At 52.7% G+C, this 22,748-nt stretch overlaps 1 protein-coding gene across 1 annotated transcript; it reads right to left on the minus strand.

Annotated features, from left to right (window-relative positions):
* Window positions 1-973: 973 nt before the first annotated feature.
* Window positions 974-22,716, minus strand: Kiaa1024 (KIAA1024 ortholog). The gene is made up of 5 exons (XM_013012029.1): window positions 22,643-22,716; window positions 7,565-9,828; window positions 6,214-6,235; window positions 5,872-6,128; window positions 974-1,171 (listed from the first exon to the last, which is right to left on the minus strand). The coding sequence occupies exons 2-5, from the start codon at window positions 9,800-9,802 to the stop codon at window positions 974-976; spliced, it is 2,715 nt and encodes a 904-aa protein (XP_012867483.1). The 5' UTR covers window positions 9,803-9,828; window positions 22,643-22,716.
* Window positions 22,717-22,748: the final 32 nt, after the last annotated feature.

Genomic DNA, 22,748 nt, shown 5'->3' on the forward strand with positions numbered 1-22,748 from the left:
AGGGTGGCCCTGTTAGTTTCTACCCTGGGCAAAGATGGAGATCCAGAATATTCCCAGGGCGATTTGCCATGAGGCAGCCATGCCGTGGTCTTGACGGGGGGCAAGAGGGGCCAGGAGCCCTGATCCCAGGCCTCCTGGGAGTCAGAGCTTTAAGGAAAACAGAGCCCCAACCCTTCCCCCTCCCCCCAGCTCTCCTTGCCTTCAGTTGCACTAAAGTGGGGCTCTTGGGTGCCTCCAGTACCACGTATTTGGCACTGGAAAGCATGGTCAGAATGGAAAGAACCTAATCCATCCTTTTTTTTTTTTTTTGCTTAAGAATATGCAATTTTTTAAAACATTCTTTTGGTAAGAAAGACACATACATACATATATATATATATATATATATATATATATATATGTATATATGTATATTGCACTTCCACCCAAAAAATGTATCTGAGCTTCTTTAAGTCTAAGCTGACAGGTGGGTGGGTTTCTCTCCAGAATATAATGGTTCTAGAGTCACCTTGAGCCTCTGAGTTCAGTTTCTCTGCCCACAAGCCATAGCTTTGGGGCAGGGTGTGCACACGGGGTAGGGGCAGGGGGGTCCACATGGGATGAGGGTGGGATGAGGGTGTGTCCACACGGGGCAGGGGTGGGAACACAGGGTGGGATGTGCACATGGGGTGTGCACACACGGTGGGGGTGTGCACACACGGTGGGGGTGTGCACACAGGACGGGGGTGTGCACACAGGGCAGGGGTGTGCACACACAGTGGGGGTGTGCACGCAGGGCAGGGGTGTGCACACAGGGCGGGGTGTGCACACACGGTAGGAGGGGTGCACCCAAGGCTGCAGTATGCACACAGGGCAAGGTGTGCACGTGGAGTGGGGGTGTGCACACAGGGCGGGGGTGTGCACACAGGGTGGGGGTGTGCACACAGGGTGGGGGTGTGCACACAGGGCGGGGGTGTGTTCACATGGGCCAGGCTCAGGACTTCATCGTGCAGATGGGCACAACGATGACCAGCACCACGGTGCAGGCGGCGGCCGCGATGAGGGCAGCGATCTTGCACACCTTGGCGCGTCGGAACTCAGCTTCCTTCCGCTTCAGTAATGAGTCATAGCCCGGGGTGTAGATGTCCTCCATCCAATATTCCAGGTTGTTTGGATTTAACGACTCTTGGGTCTAAGAAGAAATAAAAATCCAAAAGAAAAGAGCAAAGCGAAGATGTCAGAGAGGCAAGGCAAAGGCCAGGGCCAAGGGGACTGCGCCCCTGGGCCGGGGCTGCAGAGCGGCGGCCCCACGGCACAGGAAGAGGAGCAGTTATGGAGAACACACTTCCCCATGGACTCCAAGAGCAAGACTGGACTGCCGGCAGCAGGGCCATGGGGACTGCTCCTCTCCCTGCCCAGGCCACCCTCTCCCCTGAGAGAATATGCATGGAGATGAGCACGAGCCTCAGCCCAGCTGAACTCCTAGCCACTCAGGAGGCTGAGAGCTGAGGACTGCGGTTCAAGGCTCGCCTGGGCAGAAAAACCAGAAGTGGTGCTGTGGCTCAAGCCATAAAGCACTAGCTTTGAGCAAAAGAAGCTCAGGGACAGTGCCCAGACCCCAAATTCAAACCCCATGACAGACAAAAAGAAAAAAAAAATATATATATATATATATATATATATATATATATATATATTTCCACTTCAAAAGCTTTGTGTGAGCAGGTCAGATCACGGCTCAAAGTCAAGGTCTTACTGGCATATGGCGGACTTGACCCCAACCTGGGCCAATCACAGCCAGGATTCTGATTTGGCACCCCCTTCTCTATGGAGACAGTCTCTTCTCACATCTAGCTCCCAGTCTCACAGAGATGAATTCACTGTCTGTCAGAGAAATATCATATTTAACTCACACAGTCCATGAATCCCAGTCTGTGCTGATGGTTCTATAATCTATTTTCACGAAGATGGTGTTCTTGCTTTATGGCAAATGTTTAATAATCTGTCACATAAAAAGCAATAGCTCCCTGCAATTCCAAGGGAAGACGACAACATCCAAAACATAAACCAAACGTTCACATGGGAGGCTTTTCTTGGATTGTTTAATGTCCACAAACACAAGAGTGTTAAATGTCTCATATACCGAGAGGATCAAGAAACAGACTCTAGCTGGACATGATGTCTGAAGCTGGCAATCCTATTACCAGCTGGAGGAGAACAGCTTGAGGCCAGTTTGAGCCCCAAAAAGTTTGCATGACTCCATCTCAATCAATGGACTGGAGTAGTGGCGCCTACCAGTTACCCCAGCTATAGGGAAAACAACAGCTGGGCATCGTGGGGTACTCCTGCCATCCACAATGACACAGAGAAGCACAAATAGGAGGGCTGTCCGATACAGTCAGGGCACAAAAACAAGGCTATTTTTGAAAGAACCAAAAACGGAGCTGGAGGCATGACTTACACAGCAGAGTGCCTACAAGACAAGGGCAAGGCCCTGAGTTCAAAGCCCAGGACCATCAAAACACAATAAAGCAAACCCTCTAACTTCAACCCAGATGCTGCTAGCTCGCACCTGTCATCCTAGCTACTCCGGAGACTGAGTTCTGAGGATCACGGTTCAAAGCCAGCCCTGGCAGTTAAGTTCAGAAGACACCAATTTCCAATGAAGCACCCAAGAGCCAGCAGTAGTGGTGTGGCTCGGGTAGTAGAGTGTCCATTTTCAGCAAAAAAAGCTAAGGGATGGTGCCCAAGGCCCTGAGTTCAAACACTAGTACTGGCACAAAAAATAATAGCATTAATAACAGTAACTTCAACTGTATTATGTTTTCTAATCTGGACCAGTAATTTTCCACCTGCCTATCTAGATCTGTTTTTGTCCCATGTGTGCACAGCCTCTGCACAGAGGCACACACACACATGTATGCACACACAAGTGCACAATGTCCATGTAAAGCTGCACATGCATCAGGCACCCACAACACATATGGACAGCACAGACATGGACAAGCACACATACACGCACTGAGGCACACATGTGTGCACGCACACATACACACATGCATGTATACAAATACCATATACATATAGACTACATGGGCATACAGAAACACAATGCGCAGAAAGGCACACACTCACACACCTGCATACATGCACACACAAATGTACACCCACAACATGTACATGGACTACATATGCATGTGTGGACACACATGCACACGTGTGTGCACAATGGCACATATGATCATATATGTAGGCTGCACATGCATGTGGGTGCATGCAAACCTGCGTTTATGTACATACAGATGTACACATGCGTGTGTATACCCACATGCCTCAAATGACATATTTTGCATGCATACGCATAAACACATGCACACATGTGTATACACATGCCCTCACACACAAATGCACTGACATGCACAAAAACATGTTTCTGCACACAAAATTATATATGCACAAGGCATGCATGCAAGTGTACACACATACACAATCCACACAAAGCCACATTTTGCACACATGCATAGAGACGCATGTAAACTCAAATGTGTGTGCACATGAACTCACACAAATGCATGCGTAGAATGCATGCACCTGTACACAAGCCCACATACATTTGTGCATGCACACACACTCATGTGTGCAGTGAGCCCCTCCATGTTGCTGCTGTGCCCTCCTTGGTGGAAAAGACCTTTAGTAGTTAAACACTTGGTAAAGAAGGGAGGAACTCAAGATGGGCTTGGTTTGCTAAAAGACTGGTCTGGGGCGGGGCGGGGGGGGACATGTTGCACCCACAAAGAGTGGGCTGGGCCCATGGGCCTCCCCACAGCCTGAGCCTTGAAGGCAGGCTTGGGGCAATTCTGCAGGAATGCGCTTCTCTCTGTGGCCCAGGCCCACGGTGTGTGGAGACTTTGTGCCTCATTCCCTGGCTCAGCTAAGGGGGAATCAAACGCTTTGCATGTCTACCCTCTGCATGGAGCTGGCCTGGGGAAGAAACAAATTTTTCATTAGGTTTTTTTTTTTCAATAACTGCAATCTCTCATAGCACAGAGGTAATAGTGAGACCCCCGTGAACATTAAGCCTTCCAAAATACCTAGGATAAAACCAGGCCCAGGGTGAACCGCGACACGAAAGGACCCACAGAAGAGCCTGCAGAGGCCAGGAGCGACCTGACACGAGACCTGGAAACACGATGGAAACACGTGAGGCCTTCCAGCCTCCACGCTTCTGCTCTGCCCCCAGCACCTGTGGACTGCAGTGAACTCGAGTTCCTCCCGACTCTGCCCTTCACGCCATGGGTCCCTAAAGCTGCAATGCACAAATATCTCCTTTTTCTTCATTGTATGTCTGTATTATTTGGCTCTGTGCTTATGCACATTGCACTCTGATAGCTCAGATTTCAAGAGGCAAAAATCCCCAGAACTTCCCTCCCTTCTCCCTGAACTTCGCCCTCACTGAAGGTCACTTTTTGTGGTCCCCAAGAAGCGTTTGTCATTCTGCTGTGCCTCTGGGTGTTTTCTGGCTGGTGGCTGGCCATGGACTCATAGCCACAGCTTGTGGCGTGGTACTTGGAGTGCGGGTGCATGGCGGGCTGGGGTAGGGGTACCCGAGGGGGACTCAACTCTTTGTCCAGCCTTCAGGAAAGCAAGGGAAAGGCATGGGACAGAAGGACACTGTTCTGTGCCACCTGGGGACACAATGTGTGCAATAAGAGCCAGAAGCCAGGTGCCAGCAGCTCCTGCCTGTCATCCCAGAGACTCAAGAGGCGGTTCAAAGCCAGCCCAGCAGGAAAGCCTGGGAGACTCTGATCTCCAATGAACAACCAGAAAACTGGAAGTGGAGCTATTGCTCAAATGGTGGCCAGCCTTGAGCAAAAGAGCTCAGGGACAGTGCCCAGGCCCTGAGTTCAAGCCCCATGACTGGTACATACACACAAAAAGATGACCAGCAGATATCTACTTCACATCAAATGCTACTAAGTTCAACACTGAAGGTCCATCTCCCAGGCAAAGGGACTGGCATTCAAGCAGGATCAGGAACAGCTGTAATCTCTCCGAGGCCTGGATTCTACTCTAGGACTATCGGAACCCCAACTCTCCCCAGCACCTCACAAGCCCTCTGCTTCCCAGGGAGGGTGTGACAATGTAAACTGAGTCACACTGGAGGCAGCCCTAGATATCCGTGCTTCGGGCTCGCGGGCATTCTAGAAGGGCCTGGAATGGCACTACCCTTGCCTTCCTGACCACAGGTGAGAGCAGGCTTCTGACGATAAAGACACACAAAGATGTCCGGCGAGTGGAACTGGGTCTTGAGGCCCAAGCCCCAAAGCGCAGCTACAACCCAGACCTCTGTAAATCAATGATGACAGTGGCAATGGGCAGGCCTCACAGCCACAGCACCGTCCCAGAGATCTTTCTAGACCCGCTCTTCCCCCAGGCCACTCCAGACCCATGCTCCACACACCCTGCATGGCACCCAATCCTTATACTCAAGTTTTATGGGCAAAAGATTTGTAATCTAAGCTGGGAGCCACTGGCCATGCCTCTTATCCTAGCTACTCAGGAGGCTGAGATCTGAGGATCCAGGTTTGAGACCAGACAGGGTGGGAAAGTTTGTGAGGCTCCAGTGCACCAGCAGAAAACCAGAAGTGGAGCTGTGGCTCAAAGTGGTAGAGCACTCACCTTGAGAGAAAGAGCTAAGGGACAGCGCCCAGGTCCTGAGTTCAAGCCCTACAAAAATAGATAAATAAAAAAAAAAAACCACACGAGTCCCCTTGCTAAAGGCAGGGTGACTCTAAGCCATCCTCAAGACATTCCTATGCATCACCTGGCTGGCTCAGCTGGTCCCTCCATCCTCCCTCAATCCAGCCCAGGGCCCGGTCCCACAGGGCTCACCTGCAGGTCCAAGGCTGCCAGCTTGCCCTTGTCGCCAGCATTCCGAGCGTACTCCTCGAGGGTCCAGGACGGCTGGCCCCGCTTCACCTCGGCCAGCTCAGTCAGACGCATGTCTGTGTACAGCGGGTTGTTCTTCAGGTGGGCCTTGAGCGAGGCAGGGTAGGGGTGAGGGCTGAACACCTGCTCCACCAGGAAGCTGTCCTTGGGCTGTTTGGGCAGTCGGTGCTGTGGAGGGATGTCATACTGTCTGTCTGCCTGCAGAAGGGCATAGAAAATTCCAGAAGGGCCACACAGAGGCAACTGGGGCTCATAGTATTAAGTTGGGAAGTAACTACTTTCTTTCTCTTTTTTTTTTTTGCCAGTCCTGGGGCTTGAACTCAGGGCCTGGGCACTGTGTCTGAGTTCTTCTGCTCAAGGCTAGTGTTCTACCACTTTGAGCCACAGCTTCACTTCCAGCTTTTGAGGGGTGGTGGTTCATTGGAGATAAGAGTCACATGGACTTTCCTGCCCAGGCTGGCTTTGAACCACAATCCTTGGATCTTGGCTTCCTGAGTAGCTGGGATTGTAGGCGTGAGCACTGGTGCCTGAACCATCCTTTGGGCCTAATCTCCAGGTGTTCTCTCTTCTGACCAGCCTCCCTCCTCTGGCTTGGAGCACCCCAAGTGGAATATCCCACAGTGAGGTCACCCCCTCTGGGAAGTCCAGTTCTTGGAGCCCCTGGGTGGGGGTGGGTCCTGAAGGATGGACAGAGCCCCACACCCCACACTGAAAGGTCTGCTGGGTTCTGTGTAGAGAACATGGTGCCATCACTGGCTCCTGAAAGCTGTGTGCCCTCTACCCCCATGCCACCCCTGGGGACAAGTGGGGAGGTGGTATCTGGGGACCACAGCATGCCCGGACTGCAGGACTGGTGGGTGAGGCCAGGAATGACTGTCCAGAGCAGCTCACGCCATGCCGAACTGACAGCTGCTGTGTCTCCTCCATGGGCTGATGATTTGCTTCTTAATTCATCTTCTTTTCTTACCATTTACTTACCTTAGAATGCAAAAAACCAAAATAAACCAAAACAAACAAACAAAAAAACCACATCATACTTTTAGAAAGGAACAGGAGGGTATGGGTAGCTTACACCTGTCATCCCAGCTACTCGGGGGGGCTGAGATCTGAGGATCACAGTTCAAGACCAGCCTGGGCAGGAAAGTCTGTGAGACTCTCATCTCCAGTGAACCACCAGAAAACCGGAAGTGGAGCTGTGGCTCAAATGGTAGGGCGCTAGTCTTGAGTGAATAAGCCAAGCAAGAGCTCAAGGTCCTGAGTTCAAGGCCCAGTAGCAACACACACACACACACACACACACAGGAGAGGGAGAATAAAAAAGATGGCAAAGGAAGAGGTAGAGGGGGAAGATTGGGGAAGGTAGGAGAGAAGAGGACAGGAAGGGAGAGGAGGAGAGTTAAGAAAGGGAGGGAAGGAAGGGAACGAAGGGAGGGGAGAAGAAAGAAGGAGATGGGAGAGAGCCATGTGGACTGGCCACTGTGCCCAGCCGGCTGTGTGGTCAGTACACCGAACCCAGCCTGCCCCACGGGCTGGGCTCTCTCTCCTGCCTTCCTTCCACCACAGACTCTGAAGCAGCGCAGGCGATTGGCCGGGCCGGTGGCCAATCAGCGAGGGCGGACACACGGAGCCCAATCACCTTTTTGTCCTCGCCTGGGCCTGCGTCCTGCAGCTCGCCGGCGCCGGGGCGGCCGGCGTAGGCGATGGTGCGCCAGTCCCGGGGCGAGTTGGCGATGCTGGCGATCTTGGACTCGGTGGCGCTGTTCTCCTCCGTTAGGGACCGCGACGAGGGCCGGGTGAAGAGGCTTTTCTTTAAGGCCTTGACTCGTAAACTCTCGCTGTGGCTGCCACTGGCGTCCGAGCAGCACCAGTCGGGGTCGTTCTCCAGCTTGGGCCCGTGGGCGCCGCTGTGGCCCCGGAAGCCCCTGGGCGAGGTGCTGTCGTCCGAGGGGACCTCGCTGGTCAGAGAGTTCAGGTCCACCTGCACGCTCAGCACCTTCTCCGGCTGCTGGATCTTCTGGTCCAGTTTGTTTAACTTGCCCAGAACCTGGGAGATTTCGTCGCGGACACCCGACAGCGATTCAAGCTTGCGTTCAATTTCACCGATCCTCAGCACCAGTTTGCACACGCTGGTTTTCAGCTCCTCCTCCGAGGGGTGCGTCGTGTTTTCGGGCCGGTTGCTCTTTTCCCCTTTGCTCCCGGGAACCTCGCTGGTGATCTTGGCCAGGCGGTTCTCGGGGGAGCTGTCGCAGTCGGACTTGTGCAGCTGGGACAGAGAGCCCGTGCTGTTGTAGCAGGACGACTGGACCAGCCCCGAGTCGTCGAGGAACCGGAAAATGTCACTGATGTCGTCGCTGACGATTTCCGAGTCGTCGTCCGAGTGCTTCCTGGCCAGCGGGTCGCCGTACTTGCCCTGCGCGGAGTCGCACAGGTCCGGAAGCTTCTTGGGCTCGGGCGGGTGCTGCTCGGTCTGGGTCCCCACGCTGCTGGTGTCCGAGCTGAGCTGGGCGCCCACCCCGCCGAGCGATTTCTCCTTGAACTTCTTGCCCGCTTCCCGCGGCTCCAGGTCCAGGGCGGGCGGCTTCTCCTTGGCTTTGAGCCCGCCAGGCTTGGCCGCGTAGCCCACGGGCAGGATCGGCGGGGGCTCCTTGGGCACCAGGAAAGCGGGGCGCCTCTCGGGAGCTGAGAAGTTGGGGGTCTGGCTCCCAGAAGTGGGGAAGTGGAGCTTCTCCTCCTCCGAGGGCTGCCTGTGGAGAAACGAGCGCTCGAAGTCGGGGACCTCCTCCGTGTTGAGGCTCCAGCTCTTGGCCGGCCACGGGGTCTGTTTGCTGGGCCTCCCCGGGCAGCGCCGGGCATCCGGGGCGCCCATCACCGGGGTGGTGGGCCCGAAGTAGGTGGAGGCCTGGAGGTCATCCAGGCTCTCGTGCTTGGCCCGCCGCCTGTCGGGGGCCGGGGAGTACCCGGGGCTCAGGTACTGGCTCTCGAAGCTGTGATTAAAGAAAGGCGCTTTGTGCGGCTCCTTTCGCCGCTGCGCGTCCCCGCGGTCCCTGTCCGCTTTGCTGGCGGGCCGGGCCCGGGCCGGGGACGCGGCGGCCAGGAGAGTGTGGAACTCCTCTTTGAAGACGTTCCTCTTCTGCCCCAGGAAGGGCTCGTCGCGGGAGCCGAAGGCGTCTTTGAGGGCCTGGCCGAGCGGCAGGGAGTCCTGGTCGGAGACGGGCTCGCTGTCGAGGTTCATGGGGAAGCAGGTCCTCTGCATCTCGCACGGCGGCGGCGGGCCGGCCACGGCGTAGGGGGCCGCGGCCTGCAGCCGGTCCAGCGAGGCCGCGCGGTGCTTGGCTTCCTTCCTGACCCCCAACAAGAAGTTGGGCTCCGAGGCGGGGACGAACTGCGGGCAGTCGGCCTTCTGGCACTTAGAAGCCGGCCGCGTGGGGTAGCCCCGGCTAAAGGGCCTCTCGCTGAGCTCGCAGTTGAGGGGTTCACGCTGGGCCGCGTTGCAGGGCCCCGGGTCCGGCCTGCACGACTCGAAAGACGCCCCCTTCTTGCGCGCCTTCTGCCCCCCGGCCGGTAGCTTCTCCCCGGCCACCCCCCCGACCTGGGCCAGGTTGAAGATGGCCACGATGTCCGCGGCCACGGCCAGCTTCTTGGCCTGCTGGCCGCTGCCCGCGCAGTTCATCTTGTCCTTGAACAGCGAGGCGGGGAAGCCGGGGTCCAGGCAGGCCGTGTAGAACAGCGCGCTGCGCAGGCGCGCCAGCTGCGCCAGGTCCAGCCGCGCGCACAGCGACGCGCACAGCTCCTGGTACGAGACCGTGCCCTGCTTGTGGTCCAGCTCTTCCAGAATCTTCTCCAGGAAGAGGGATGTTTCCTGGGTGGCCTCCATGATCCTCTGAGACTCCTAGCTGGCTACTGCAGGGACCAGGGCAAAAGATGGGAAGGGAGACGTTAGACACACGCGTGGAAGCCCAGCAATTCCACCCACACTGGGGGCTGAGATCTGAGGACCAGGGATTGAGCCCGGCCCCAGGCAGGGGAGTCTTTGAGACTCTCCTTTCCAAACACACACACACACACACACACACACACACATACACACACACACAGAGGCAGGAAATGGGCTGTGGATCAAGTAATAGAGTGCCAGCCTTGAGAAATTATTTAAAAAAAAAAAAAGGCCCTGAGGTCAAATCCCAATACAGGTAGTTCTTGATGTTTCTGCCTATAATGGGCTAGAAACCAAGTTTCCCAATCTCCGCCTTCCACGTAGCTTAGGATGACAGGTGTGTGCCACTGAGCTCTGCTCTGCATTAAAAAAGGGGGTGGTGGGGCTGGGAAGGTGGCTCAGTGGTAGAGTGCTTGCCTTGCATGCATGAGGCCCTGGGTTCGATTCCTCAGCACCACATAAGCAAAAAGAAAAAAAGCCGGAAGTGGCGCTGTGGCTCAAGTGGTAGAGCACTAGCCTTGAGCTGAAGAGTTGAGGGACAGCGCCCAGGCCCAGAGTTCAGGCCCACTACCGGACCCAAAAAGGGGGGTCGTGCAAATGTTTCTCTCCTGGCTGGCCTTGAATCAAGACCCTCTGATTCTCAGCCTCCCAAAGAGCAAGAATTACAAATGTGAGCCACCAGGCACCCGGCTTCTGATGTTAAATCTCTTTTCCCTCACATTTTAGCCTGCAGTTTTTCTTCTGTTGTTCCTGGGGCTTGAACTCAGGGCTTGGGCACCGTCCCTGAGCTCTACCACTTGAGCAACAGTGCTACTTATGGCTTTTTCTGAGTAGTTTATTGGAGATAAGTCTCACAGACTTTCCTGCCTAGGCTGGCTTTGAACTGCAATCCTCAGATCTCAGCCTCTTGAATAGCTAAGAGTACAGGCATGAGCCACTGGCATCCGGCTAATTGTGGATTTGTGTGTGTGTGTGTGTGTGTGTGTGTGTGTGTGTGTATCCTGGGGCTTGAACTCAGGGCCTTTCTTAGCTTTTTGTTGTTGTTGTTCGAGGGTGTCCCTCTGCCACTTTAACCACAGCTTCACTTCTGGTTCTTTAGTGGTCTTGAGGTTTTCCTTGCCTAAGCTGGCCTTGAACTGTGATCCTCAGATCTCAGCCTCCTGAATAGCTAGGACAACAGGCATGATCTACCCAGCTAGCCTGCAAATTTTTAAACACAGAAGAAAGAGAATAATCACACAATCCACCAACTGGATTGCACCATGAACATTTTACTATATTTGCTTGATCCTATATCTGTGGATCAGCAAGCCATCTTATTTTTTTGAAGTAAATTACAGACATCTGTGCATTTCCCTCCCTTCCACATCTCATCATGCATATCATGATCCAAGTGGCAACAGTTTAGCTTTTCTTTTCATATGAAATTGACATATAATGAAGAATACAACTTCTGTGTGTGTGTGTGTGTGTGTGTGTGTGTGAGTACTAGGGCTTGAACTCAGGGCCTGGATGCTGTCTCTTGGCTTTTATTCACTCAAGGCTAGTGTGCTGCCATACCTCTACTCTGATTTTTGGCTGGTTAATTGGAGATAAGCCACAAGTAACTAGGATTACAGTCATGAGCTACCAGTGCCTGGCTACAGCCAGGACTGCTGGACTAACCTCACGCTTCACCTGACCATGGACTCCCAGGACAGCCCAGAACACCGCTTCCCCAGGAGACTGTCTCTCCACTCCCATTCTTGATTTGCCTGCGTGAAGAATGATTAATCCCAGATCAAATAAATAAATACAAATAAACCCATGTGGGAAACCCAAGGCTTAGCATCTCCTGAAGTACATAACTGAAATACAAACAAAACTGACGTTAGAGCTGGGCATCTGTGGCCCAGGCCCGTCATCCTAGCTATTCAGGAGACTGAGATCTGGAGGATTGCGGTTCAAAGCCAGCCAGAGCAGAGAAATCCTAGAGACTCTTATGAAACACCAGAAAACTGGAAGTGGTGCTGTGTCTCAAGTGGTAGAGCTCAAGCCTTGAGGACAAAAGCTCAGAGACAGTGCCTAGGCTCTGAGTTCAAATCCCAGGACTGGCACACAAAGAAAAGGCCTCTGCCAAGCCCAGCTCTTCTAATTCCTGATCAATGGAGGGTGCTAATGAACCAGCCTGTAGCTTTGAGAGGGGAGGAAACAGACTGCAGGACTCTGTCTCCCCTCTGCCCCATGGCACAGGCCTCCTCTTCTCCACAACAGCCATTCTAGAAGGTTAACATGAATGCCTACCCTCTCTCCACCTTCTGCCCCTTTAATGTTCAAGTGTGGATGATCATTAAAATGGAGCAAGAGCCAGGCACTATGAGATCTGAGGATCATGGTTCAAAGCCAGCCTGGGCAGGAAAGTCTGTGAGACTTTCATCTCCAATGAACCAGCAAAATCGAAAAAAAAAGCTAGAAGTAGAGTTGTGGCTGAAGTGGTAGAGCACCAGCCTTGAGCAAGAAAACTCAGGGACAGCTCCCAGGCCCTAAGTTTGATTCCTGGTTCTCTCTCTCTCTCTCACACACACACACACACACATACACACACAGAGAGCAGAAGAGACACAATGTAGGGCTATAATTTCTAGGATTGCTTCTTGAATCGCTGAACAAAAAGATAAGCTGTTTGCCGCTGCATTTCTACCAATTCCTTTAAATGTTGAATCTTCCCTTTCTGCCACGCACAACCCAGCGGGGTAAAAATGCTGAGGACAAATGCTAGAATCATGGAGCTGGGAGCTGGCATTGCAAAACTCAGTCATCAAATATTCCCCCTAAACCCTGCCCCTCCTCCATGATGCATCTAGCGTTCACACACAGCAGTCTCTGAGCCATCATGCTCCCCTCGGGCCGGGGAAGCATGCTGCTCCAGACTGGGGTTCGCCTGGTCCTGAGGTTTCATCTTATCTTACCTTCCCCCACTTTCTTTCCAAGATGGAGGCGGCTTCTGTGATATCATAAAAAATGTGGGTTCAGTGGAATTAAGGGATCAATCTAGGAATCTAAATTCTCTGATAAACACTGCATCATCTCTGATAAAACTTTAAACTGAAGGAGAGCCCTCCCCCTTCTCCCTCTCCCTCCCCCCTTCCTTCCCACTCTCCCCCTTCTCTCTGTCCCTCTCCCTCCCTCTCTAGTTCTGCCTCTGTCTCTCTCCCTCCATCCCCTCTCTGTCTCTCTCCCCCCCCCCATCTGTCACTGTCTCTTTCCCTCCCTCCATGTGCCAGTATTGGGACTTGAACTCCAGACCTGGGGGCTGTGCCTTAGCTTTTTCACTTAAGGGTGGGGCTCTGCCACTTGAGCCACAGCTCCACTCCCAGCGTTTGAATGCTTCAATAGAGATCAGAGTCTGGCTTTGAACCTGGATCCTTAGATCTCAATCTGCTGCATAACTAGGATGACAGGTGTGAGCCACCAGTGCCCAATAGAAATGCTTTAAAACAAAATCTTAACAAGCATAGCTAAGATTGCAAGAGAGCAAGAAGATTCCAGAAGCAGGTGAGCGTCTGGGAGTTACAGAGTGAAGCGGGGAGCTAGATATAGTGCTTCTTCTAATAACAGGGAGTAGAGACCGTCACTGTGAAAGAGGGACTCAGACTGCACACGAGACCTTGAAAGGATAAAACAGAAGAAAGATAATAATAAAACTTCCAGCATGGGAAGCAAGGGTCCTCGTGGGCCTCTCCCTGGGCCCTGTTAAAGTGAAACGCTGCCGGTACTAGGGGCTCATGCCTGTCATCCCCACTACTCAGGAGGCTGAGATCTGAGGATCGCAGTTCAAAGCCAGCCCAGGCAGGAAAGTCCATGAGACTCTTAGCTCCAATGAACCACTAAAAAGCTGGAAGTGGAGTTATAGCTCGAGTGGAAAGCTCAGGGACAGCGCTCAGGCACTGAGTTCAAGCCCTAGAACAGGCACAAATGAAAAACAGATTATCCAGAGATGCCATTTGTTGGGCATTTATTCAAAGACTGCAAGATAGAACTCAACCAAGACACCTGCACTATTCATAACAGCCAAGTTCTGTGGAAGCATCCCAGATCCCTACAATGAGTGGCTTAACAAAATGTGAGATTATGTTAGTATGTATGTGTATATGTATGTGTATATGTATGTGTGTATGTATGTATGTATTGTTCATCCATCAGGAAAAATAATCTTGTATCTCTTTTTGAGAACTGGAAAAAAAAAATTACGTTGAGTAAATCAGGCTCAGAGAGCTAAAGACTGAATATTTTCTTTCACATGTGAAAGTCAGACCTAAAATATAATAATAAGCTAGGCTTATGGTGGGCTCACGCCTGGCATCCCAGCTACTCAGGAGGCTGGGATCTGAGGATCGCAGTTCAAAGCCAGCCCAGGCAAGAAAGCCCATGAGGCTGTCATCTCCAATGAACCACTCAAAGTGTTAAGAGTGCTAGCCTGAAACAAAAGAGCTCAAGGACCATACTCAGGCCCTGAGTTCAAACCTCCAGAATTTGCACAATAAAGAGGAGAAGGGGGGGAAAAAGATAATTTAAGAAATGGAGACACCAAAGGATTTTATCTCCTCTGGAGCCTTTCCCCTCACATGCTCCAGCTTCGGGATGAGGCCTGCTCCCTCTGCTCTTTGCTTTCTCTTGCCTCAAATGGACATCACCAAAAGGCCTATGGGTCTCTCCTGAAATGAGTCCTCCACCTCCACCCACAAAGAGACCCACGTCTGCCTGCCATCCCATACTGGAGCCTTTCATTCGTTTAGCAGGGGATGAGGGGACTGATGTTAATAAGAGCCCTCATTGCCGGGCACCTGTGGCTCAAGCCTGAAACCCCAGCTACCAGGAGGCTGAGATCTGAGGATCCAGGTTCAAAGCCAACTCAGATGGGAAAATCCATGTGATTCTTATTATCCCCAATGAACCACAAACGTCACAAGTGGAGCCATGGCTCAAGTGGTAGAGCTCCAGCCTTGTGCAAAAATACTAAGGGACAATGCCAGGGCCCTGAGTTCAAGTCCTAGTACCAGCATACAACACACACACAAAAGGAAGGAAGAAAGAAAGAAAGGAAAGAAGGGAGGAAGAAAGGGAGGGAGGGAGGGAAGGAAGAAAGAAAGAAAGAAAAGAAAGAAAGAAAGGAAAGAAGGAAGAGCCCTCATGAATTATAACCCCAAAATTTATTCTGTTAAGTCTCCAAGATTTGAAGAAAAATATGGAAAGCCAGACACAATGACTCCACGTGCAAGGACCTGAATCCTCAAGCGTGTACACGCACGCATGTGTTTATGTGCATATATGTGTGTCCATGTGTGAGTGTGAGTGTGTGTGTGTGTGTGTGTGTGTTGGGGCTTGAACTAAGGGCCTGGGAGCTGTCTCTTAGCTTTTTTGCTCAAGGTTAGTGCTCTATCACTTGAGCCACAGCTCCTCTTCTGGCTTTTCGCTGGTTAACTGGAGATAAGTCTCACAGACTTTCCTGTCTGGGCTGGCTTTGAACCTTGATTCTCACACCTCGATCTCCAGAGGAGCTAGGATGACAGGTGTGAGCCACTGACATCCAGCTGAAGGACAATTCTTCCCTTCTCAGTGGCTCCAGCTGCTGCCTGCAGGACTTGGCCGAGGCTCCCTGCATGCTTCTGGGAGATGAGTGGCATTAGGGCCATGGAGGGAAGTTTTGCTCCAGAAGCAACATCAGACTCAGAGCTTCCTTCCCCACAGGCAGCTTGAACCAGTGGGATGGGAGATGTGCCCATCCACCTCCACCATGGCTCCAGCTCTGCTAACCTGAGTCCAGGGGTCTCTGCACTTCAAGGGTTCTGGAAGACTCAGGATGGGCACAGGCCCATGTGCCTCACTGATGGGCTCTGAGTTCTTTCAGTGGTTCCTGGGGATGGAAGATCTGTCTGCAGCCTCCTTGCATGGCATGCAGGCTGGACACGAGTGTCACGCCTTCACTCCAGGTCTCTGGTGGCCCTGTCCACACACACACACACACACACACACACACACACACACACACACACACATGCGCGCAATACAAGAAACATGGGTTTCTTTCCCACCTTCCCCAGGACAGACAGACTGCCCTGCCTGCAGTCGCCATGGTTTACCACACCTGCCCCACACCACTGCCCAACCCGTGCCAGAAGCTGTGCGCCCCTCACCAAGATGGTGACGATGCCAGGATGGTGAGGATGCCACCCCCCCCAATTCCATGGGCCATTGTTGAATGAGAGAGTTACACCCGAAACAGCCTGATAAACAACAGGTGACAGGGGTCAGGGACCACAGCCCAGGGGCAGCCACTGCCCAGACCATTCGAGGTCCATGGCAGCCACAGCCACCCAGCCACACACCCACTGCCTGCCCATGCACAAGCCACAACCAAGCCCAGCCACACAAGCCAGAGCCGCACAACCATACACCTACTCCTTACCTACTCACAGCCCAGAGCCACACCCTGTGCCCCCACGTTTCTAACCACATGCTCACTACCTGCCCACAAGCCACATCCAGTGCCCACTATGCCCGCAGCTACTATCTGCCCACAAACCACACAGCCATGACCTGCTCACACCCCAGTGTCACTGTCCACACCACAGATACCCACTGTCCACCCACAACCTCCCCATGAACCACCCATAATCCACAGCCACTCTCTGCCCCACATATACCCACCATCTACCCACAATCCACAGCCACGGCCCAAACCACCACACCCCCACCATCTACCCACAACACACAGCCACTGTGTACCCCATCACACACAAAGTACCTTGGTGCTCACCCCAACTCCGTAACCACCATTCCCATCACCTGCTTTCTCTAGCTTGGTCTCAGTCACTGCGGGCTGCTGCCACAAGGCTCCAGATCCACTCCACCTCCTCAGTCTGTGTGTGTGCCTCTGTGGAGTTCTTTTGTTTCTGTTACTCAGTAGATGCCTCCTCAAATAAGCTCTAAAATTTACATTCTACCCATCATTCATAAACTTCTCTCTCAGAATTCCAGTGGTCATCACAATGTGGTGATCACACCATGGCCACCACTGGAGGCTAAAATTACTCCCCAAACACAGATGCACAACCGGAAGACAGGCCCGGCAAATGGCAGGCAATCAAGGCAGAGGCTGGCACCGACTGGCTGGCAGCCTGTGCCACGTGTGTCCTTGTGGGCCCGGGCACTAGATCAGTCTGCCATGGGAGCTCTGCTCTCATTGGCTGAGAGCATGGGGAAACATTAGGGCACCAGAAAAACCACCCATGGTTCAGTCAGTGCTAGAAGGATGGTATTGGGAACAGGCCAATGTGAGGTGGGGACAGGGCATTGGCCATGAGTGGGTGTGGATGGATATTGGCTGTGGGCTGCGGTAGAGTAAGTAGTGAGGGTCTAGAGTGGAGAGATGGGGTGGGTGTGGGGCAGGGCTGGGTGGGCAATGAGCTCAGGGTGGACCTAGGTAGTGAACAGGTGGAAAGTAGACACGGGTGGTGAGCGGGTGGAAGGTGGACAGGGGTGGTGAGCGGGTGGAGGGTGGACAGACATGGGTGCAGTCTTGAGTGAGAGAAGGTGGCCACTATAGGGGCGTGGTCATGAGTGCCCCCAGGGGCGTGGCCTGCCTGAGAAGCATAGCCTTGGGTGAGGGCGGGGCATAGTTGTGAGGGAGGGGCGTGTCCTGCTTGAGGAGTGGGCGTGGCCTTGGGTGAGAGCAGGGCTTGATAGTGAAGGGGCGTGGCCTATGTAAGGATGGGCGTGGTCTTGGCTGAGAGCAGGGCCTGGTTGTGGAGGAGTGTGGCCTGCAGGAGGACGGGGCGTGGTCTTGGGTGAGGGCGGGGCGGGGCCTGCAGGAGGACGGGGCGTGGTCTTGGGTGAGGGTGGGGCGGGGCCTGCAGGAGGACGGGGCGTGGTCTTGGGTGAGGGTGGGGCGGGGCCTGTATGAGTGCGGGGCATGGTCTTGGGCGGGAGCTGGGCGTAGTCCAGGGTGGGGTGGGATGGGACGCGGTGAGGGCGGGGGTGGGGGGCTGGACGCAGGATGGGGCGCGCTGGGGTCTGTTTGGGGGTGTTAACTCCAGGTTCACAAAGCAGCCTCTGTGTATGGTCTCCCTGCCCGGTGAACGTCCATCCAGCCCGCATCCCCGCGCACCACCACGCAAGGCGCATTCTCAGCATCCACGTCGCGCTTCCTCCTCAAAGGGCCTATCTGGGTTCAACCAAAACGACGAGTGCAGTCCCCGGGGCAAGGTCCGGCCGGGTCCCCGCCACCCCACCCCAGCTCTGTCCACGCTGTGTCCGGCAGGCCCGGCTCCCGAGTGGACTCTGATTGCCACGAGGCAGAGGAAAAGCCTGGAATTCTTGGAAGTATCGGTGCAGGGCGGGCGCCGGTGCGCAAGGGGCTGAGGCCGGAGGCACAGAGGCTGGAGGCCGGAGGCCAGAGGCACAGAGACAGTCTAGCGGAGAGGCCTATGAGGCCTCATCTCCAGTGAACCAGCAAACATTCCCAAGTGGAAGCGCGGCTCAAGCGGTAGCGACTCCGCCCTAAGGGAAGAAGACAGGGCAGGAGCACAAAGCCCTGGGTTCAAGCCCCAGAACCAGGAAAATTAAATCGATTTCAAAAGTAAACCTTTCATGCACGTTTCTTGGCCAAAAAAGAAAAAGTGACATGGCCACATCTAATTACAAATATGCAGGAAAACGCAGAGAAAGAGATCCAAAATCTTTATGTAGCATCAGTAAGCATTGCACCTATATTGCCCAATGCTTTGTAGAATAATCCATTTCCAGTGTTAAGTTTATTATTATTATTACTTTTTGTGTGTGCCAGTCCTAGGGCTTGAATCAGGGCCTGGGCACTGTCCTTGAGCTTTTTTTGCCCAAGGACAGTGTACTACCACTTGAACCAAGGCCCCACTTCCAGCTTTTTGGTGATAATTGGAGATAAGGGTCTCATAAACTTTTCCTTACTGGCTTCAAACAACAATCCTCAGATCTCAGCCTCTTGAGTAGCTAGAATGACCAGCATGAACCACCAATGCCCAACTGTTAACTTTATTTTAACTGTTTTCTTGTGTGTGCTAGGGGGAGGGGGTACAGCAGCGGCTGAGCCTTGAATTTAAGCTCTGCATGCTCACTTTGTCTTTTTTGCTCAAGGCTGGCACTCTACGGCTGGAGCCACACCTCCACTTCCACCTTGATGGTCACTGGAGATAAGATTCACAGATTTGTCTGCCTAACCTGGCTTCAAACTAGGATCCTCAGATCTCAGCCTCCAGAGTAGCTAGGATGACTGGTGGGAGCCACCAGCACCCAACAAGGTTTTCTTTATAATGAATTTGGAGTCTCCCTTTGTCCAGTGATATTTACTCTAGGCACCGGAGATGGAGCAATATATAAATCAAACTCTGGGCTCTCCTAAGCATCACACCGCACTGGATACACCGTCATGCAGGCATGGCTGAGCCTCTATACCTTCACCCCTCTCTCCCATCCTCGTCTCCTGGGCAAGCGTTTTCCATGCACCTGCTTGCATGCACGCGCAGTGCTCGACTCAGCAGATGCAAGGTCATGTGATCCTGTGTAGTATTCTGCTAGCCATCAGGAAGGTTTGACATAGGTAATAGGTGTTGTCATGCTGATCACACAGAGCTAGTGGCTTCCAGTCATTTTCAAACTGTACTCCAAGGAGCTTTCAGGGGTACTACAGAGTGCTGGGGAACAAACAGGCCACGGTTTCATCCACTTAGCATGTAGGTACAACCAGACTTCAGAGGTTTCTACTCTTCTAAAAGAAGAGAGAGAATGAGCCCAGCACCAGTGGCTCATGCCTGTCATCCCAGTTACTCAGGGGGCTGAGTTCAGAAGATAGTGCTTTGAAGCCAGCCCAGACATGGAAAGTCCATAAGTGAGACTTTTATCTCCAATAAACCACAAAATGCAAGAATTAGAAGTGCTGTTCAAGTAGTAGTGTGCTAGCCCTGAGTAAAAGAGTTGAGGGACAACACCCCAAGTTCAAGCGCCAGTACCATCAGAGAGAGAGGCAGACAGACAGAAAGAGAGACAGAGATGGAGACAGAGACAGAGATGATTCAAGGTTTTATATATCAGAAAACCGCTGGACACTGGTGGCTCACACCTGTCATCCTAGCTACTAGAATGACTGAGATCTGAGGATCTCAGTTCAAAGCCAGCCTGGGCAGGAAATTCCATGAGACTCTAATCTCCAATTCACCAAAAAAGCCAGAAGTGGAGTTGTGGCTCAAGTTGTGGCTCAAGTTGTGGCTCAAGAGTGCTATCCTTGAGCAAATAATAATATAAAAAATAACTTAGGGACAGCACTCAGGCCCTGAGTTCAAGCTCCAGGACTGGCATCTAGAAAGAAAGAAAGAAGACAAGGAGGAGGAGAAGAAAAGGAGGAGGAGGAAAAGAGGAAATGGAGGAGGAGCAGGAGAAGGAAGAAGAGGAGGAGAAAGAGGAAGGAGAAGAAAAAGAGCAGGAGGAAGAGGAAAGGAGGAGGAGGAAAAGAGGAAATGGAGGAGGAGCAGGAGAAGGAAGAAGAGGAGGAGAAAGAGGAAGGAGAAGAAAAAGAGCAGGAGGAAGAGGAAAAGGAAGGAGAAGAAGAGCAGGAGGAGGAGGAGGAACAGGAGGAAGAGGAGGAGGAGAAAAAAGAGGAGGAGGAGGAAAAGAAGGAGGAGGAGGAGGAGGCCAATGAGAAAGAAGAAGAAAAAGAGGAAGAAAGAAAAAAACAGACATGTGAAAATAAGTAACTTACCAAGGTCAAACAGTGAATTAAAAGCCCGTCTGAGATGCAAAGCTGACTATATCTGTTGGTCTTCAACTCAGCAGGTCTTTCTTTTCTTGTCTCTTCTTTTCTTTCTACCAATGTATACTAAACCTACAGGATAAGCGCACACACCACCTCCAAGTAAATATTGGTGTGTCCATGGGAAAAGCTAGTCTATGGGGATGAGCCCCAGAGTCATAGAGGAATCTGGAACCTTTGCCAGTCGGTGTGAGAATAACACATTCACCTTTGGCAGGAACCGCCGACAGGGCCTTCCCCCCTGCCTTCTCCTGCTCATCAAAGCCCAGCTCGGCTGTAATCTCACCTTCTGCCTTCTGCTTTCTGTGTGTGGAGGTTTGAGAAAGAGCTCATTTGGGAGTGAGAACCGCCCCCTCCCCCGCCCCCCAGCCCAGTGCTGCATGCGATGGAGAGAGATGGAGGAGCCAGGCTTTTTCCAAAGCAGAAGTGTTTAAGAGTGAATACGGGCAAAGCAGTAAGTACAACAGCTTTTACATGCTAGAAAAAGTACATTCCTTTGCCTCTAGGATTGGCCAGAAAACAATGCTACAGTACAAGTAAAATTCAAAAGGAACCTAACTCCAACGACAGAAAAAGGTCTCTTCCCCAAGAATTAAGGGCTAACCACAAACCCTTCCTCACATTCATCAGAAATGCTAATGAACTGTTTGATCTCCCCTTTCCTGTGGCAACTGCCATTTCTTTGCACACACACGCGTGCACGCACACACACAGCCCCAGATTTACACCAGTCTCTCTCACACACACAATAAAAACCAGATTTTATTTCCTAGACATTTAGAAGTCTCCCTCCAGGCTTCAGGTACCTAAAAGAATCTCTAAATTTGCTTCCTATAGATTTAACCTCCACACCCTTTTCTCCCCCTCCCCCATTCTAGGCAAGAAGAAAAACTCATTAGGTTTTGTACAAATCCCGGACACTCAGTACTCCCCAACCTACCCCTCCTTACCAACAACAGTCCCTGAAATATCACGTCCAACATCTCCACCAGCCTCTGGCCAGCCAGTAGCTCACTGGAAAACACATCTTAGTGCCAAAGCAGGCCCTGCGGGCTTCTGTCTTTCCATAAGGCTCCAGGAAAGCTAATGGTCACCTACACTGGCCATGGACATTCCACAAGGAATTACTGACAGTGGTAGTTTGTTTTGGTGGAAGAGAATATGCATAGCTGGTCTCATACACTGTCCCTAACTCCTTCTGGAAATTCTTTATGCCACACAGAAAGCCAGCAATGAAGGCCCCCGAATCCCGGGGACAAAGACAAGCTACAAGGTCCTGCCACCTCCCAATGAAATCCCCCAACCCCAAGAGAAACTGGGGTACAGTCTGAATAGACCCTAGTTCTTTGCCAAAGATGATTTAATTCCCTGAAAGTGCCCGAAGATCAGCAGTGGGCTATGGGCCAGCACCTCCCCAAAACAATGCTGAGCTGGAGGCTCCCAAAGAGTTTTGCTATGTAAATGCCTCCACGGGCGCGGCCTGCGCCCACCCCCCCCCCTACACTTGTCCCCCACAGAGGGACAAATTAATTCTTTGGTGGTGAGGTAGCCCTCCAAGAGTGCTGGCTTTTTGGAGAGCTGGCGGCTGAGGCTGCAGACAGGAGCTGTGGTTTGTGAGTGACTGCACAGGGTTCCTGCCCAGCCCGGCCTGGCTGCGGTGGGGTTGTTTGGGGTTGTTTGGCAGGCGAAGTTGAACTTCCTCTCTCCTCCTCCTCCTCCTCTCTCCCCCTTCTCCTCCTTGGAGTGGCTCCCATTTCAACGTGACTGGAAGTCTCAATGGAAGAACCCGGTACCCAGAGGGCCGCCTTTGCGGGCTCTGTCCAGCTTCCCAGCTGTACTTTGAACCTCTGATGGGCCGGATGTTTTTGCACCCAGAGATCGCCGGGGTTAACCCCCAGAACGCCCGTTTTCTGAAGATTAATAAATAATAATAATAGTGAAACTCAAACAGGAAAACTTACCCCAAACTGCGTGCATGATCGCTCCCGATCGCTTCTCTTCTTCCAGCGCCTCATCTCTCCATCAGCTGTGGTCCGCCAACCCCTCGGCACCGGCCCACCCGGCCCG

The sequence above is a fragment of the Dipodomys ordii genome, unplaced genomic scaffold (genome assembly GCF_000151885.1).
Source record: "Dipodomys ordii isolate 6190 unplaced genomic scaffold, Dord_2.0 Scaffold15, whole genome shotgun sequence".
NCBI lineage: Eukaryota > Metazoa > Chordata > Mammalia > Rodentia > Heteromyidae > Dipodomys > Dipodomys ordii.

Excerpts from the sequence above, each read along its gene's own strand:
- Kiaa1024 (XM_013012029.1), bottom strand. The coding sequence starts at position 9,802 with ATGGAGGCCACCCAGGAAACATCCCTCTTCCTGGAGAAGATTCTGGAA. Across the intron at positions 6,236-7,564 it reads GCCCAGGCGAGGACAAAAAG|GACTGGCAAAAAAAAAAAAG; the intron begins GTGATTGGGCTC and ends TTCAAGCCCCAG. Across the intron at positions 6,129-6,213 it reads CTGGCAAAAAAAAAAAAGAG|AGGCAGACAGACAGTATGAC; the intron begins AAAGAAAGTAGT and ends ATGCCCTTCTGC.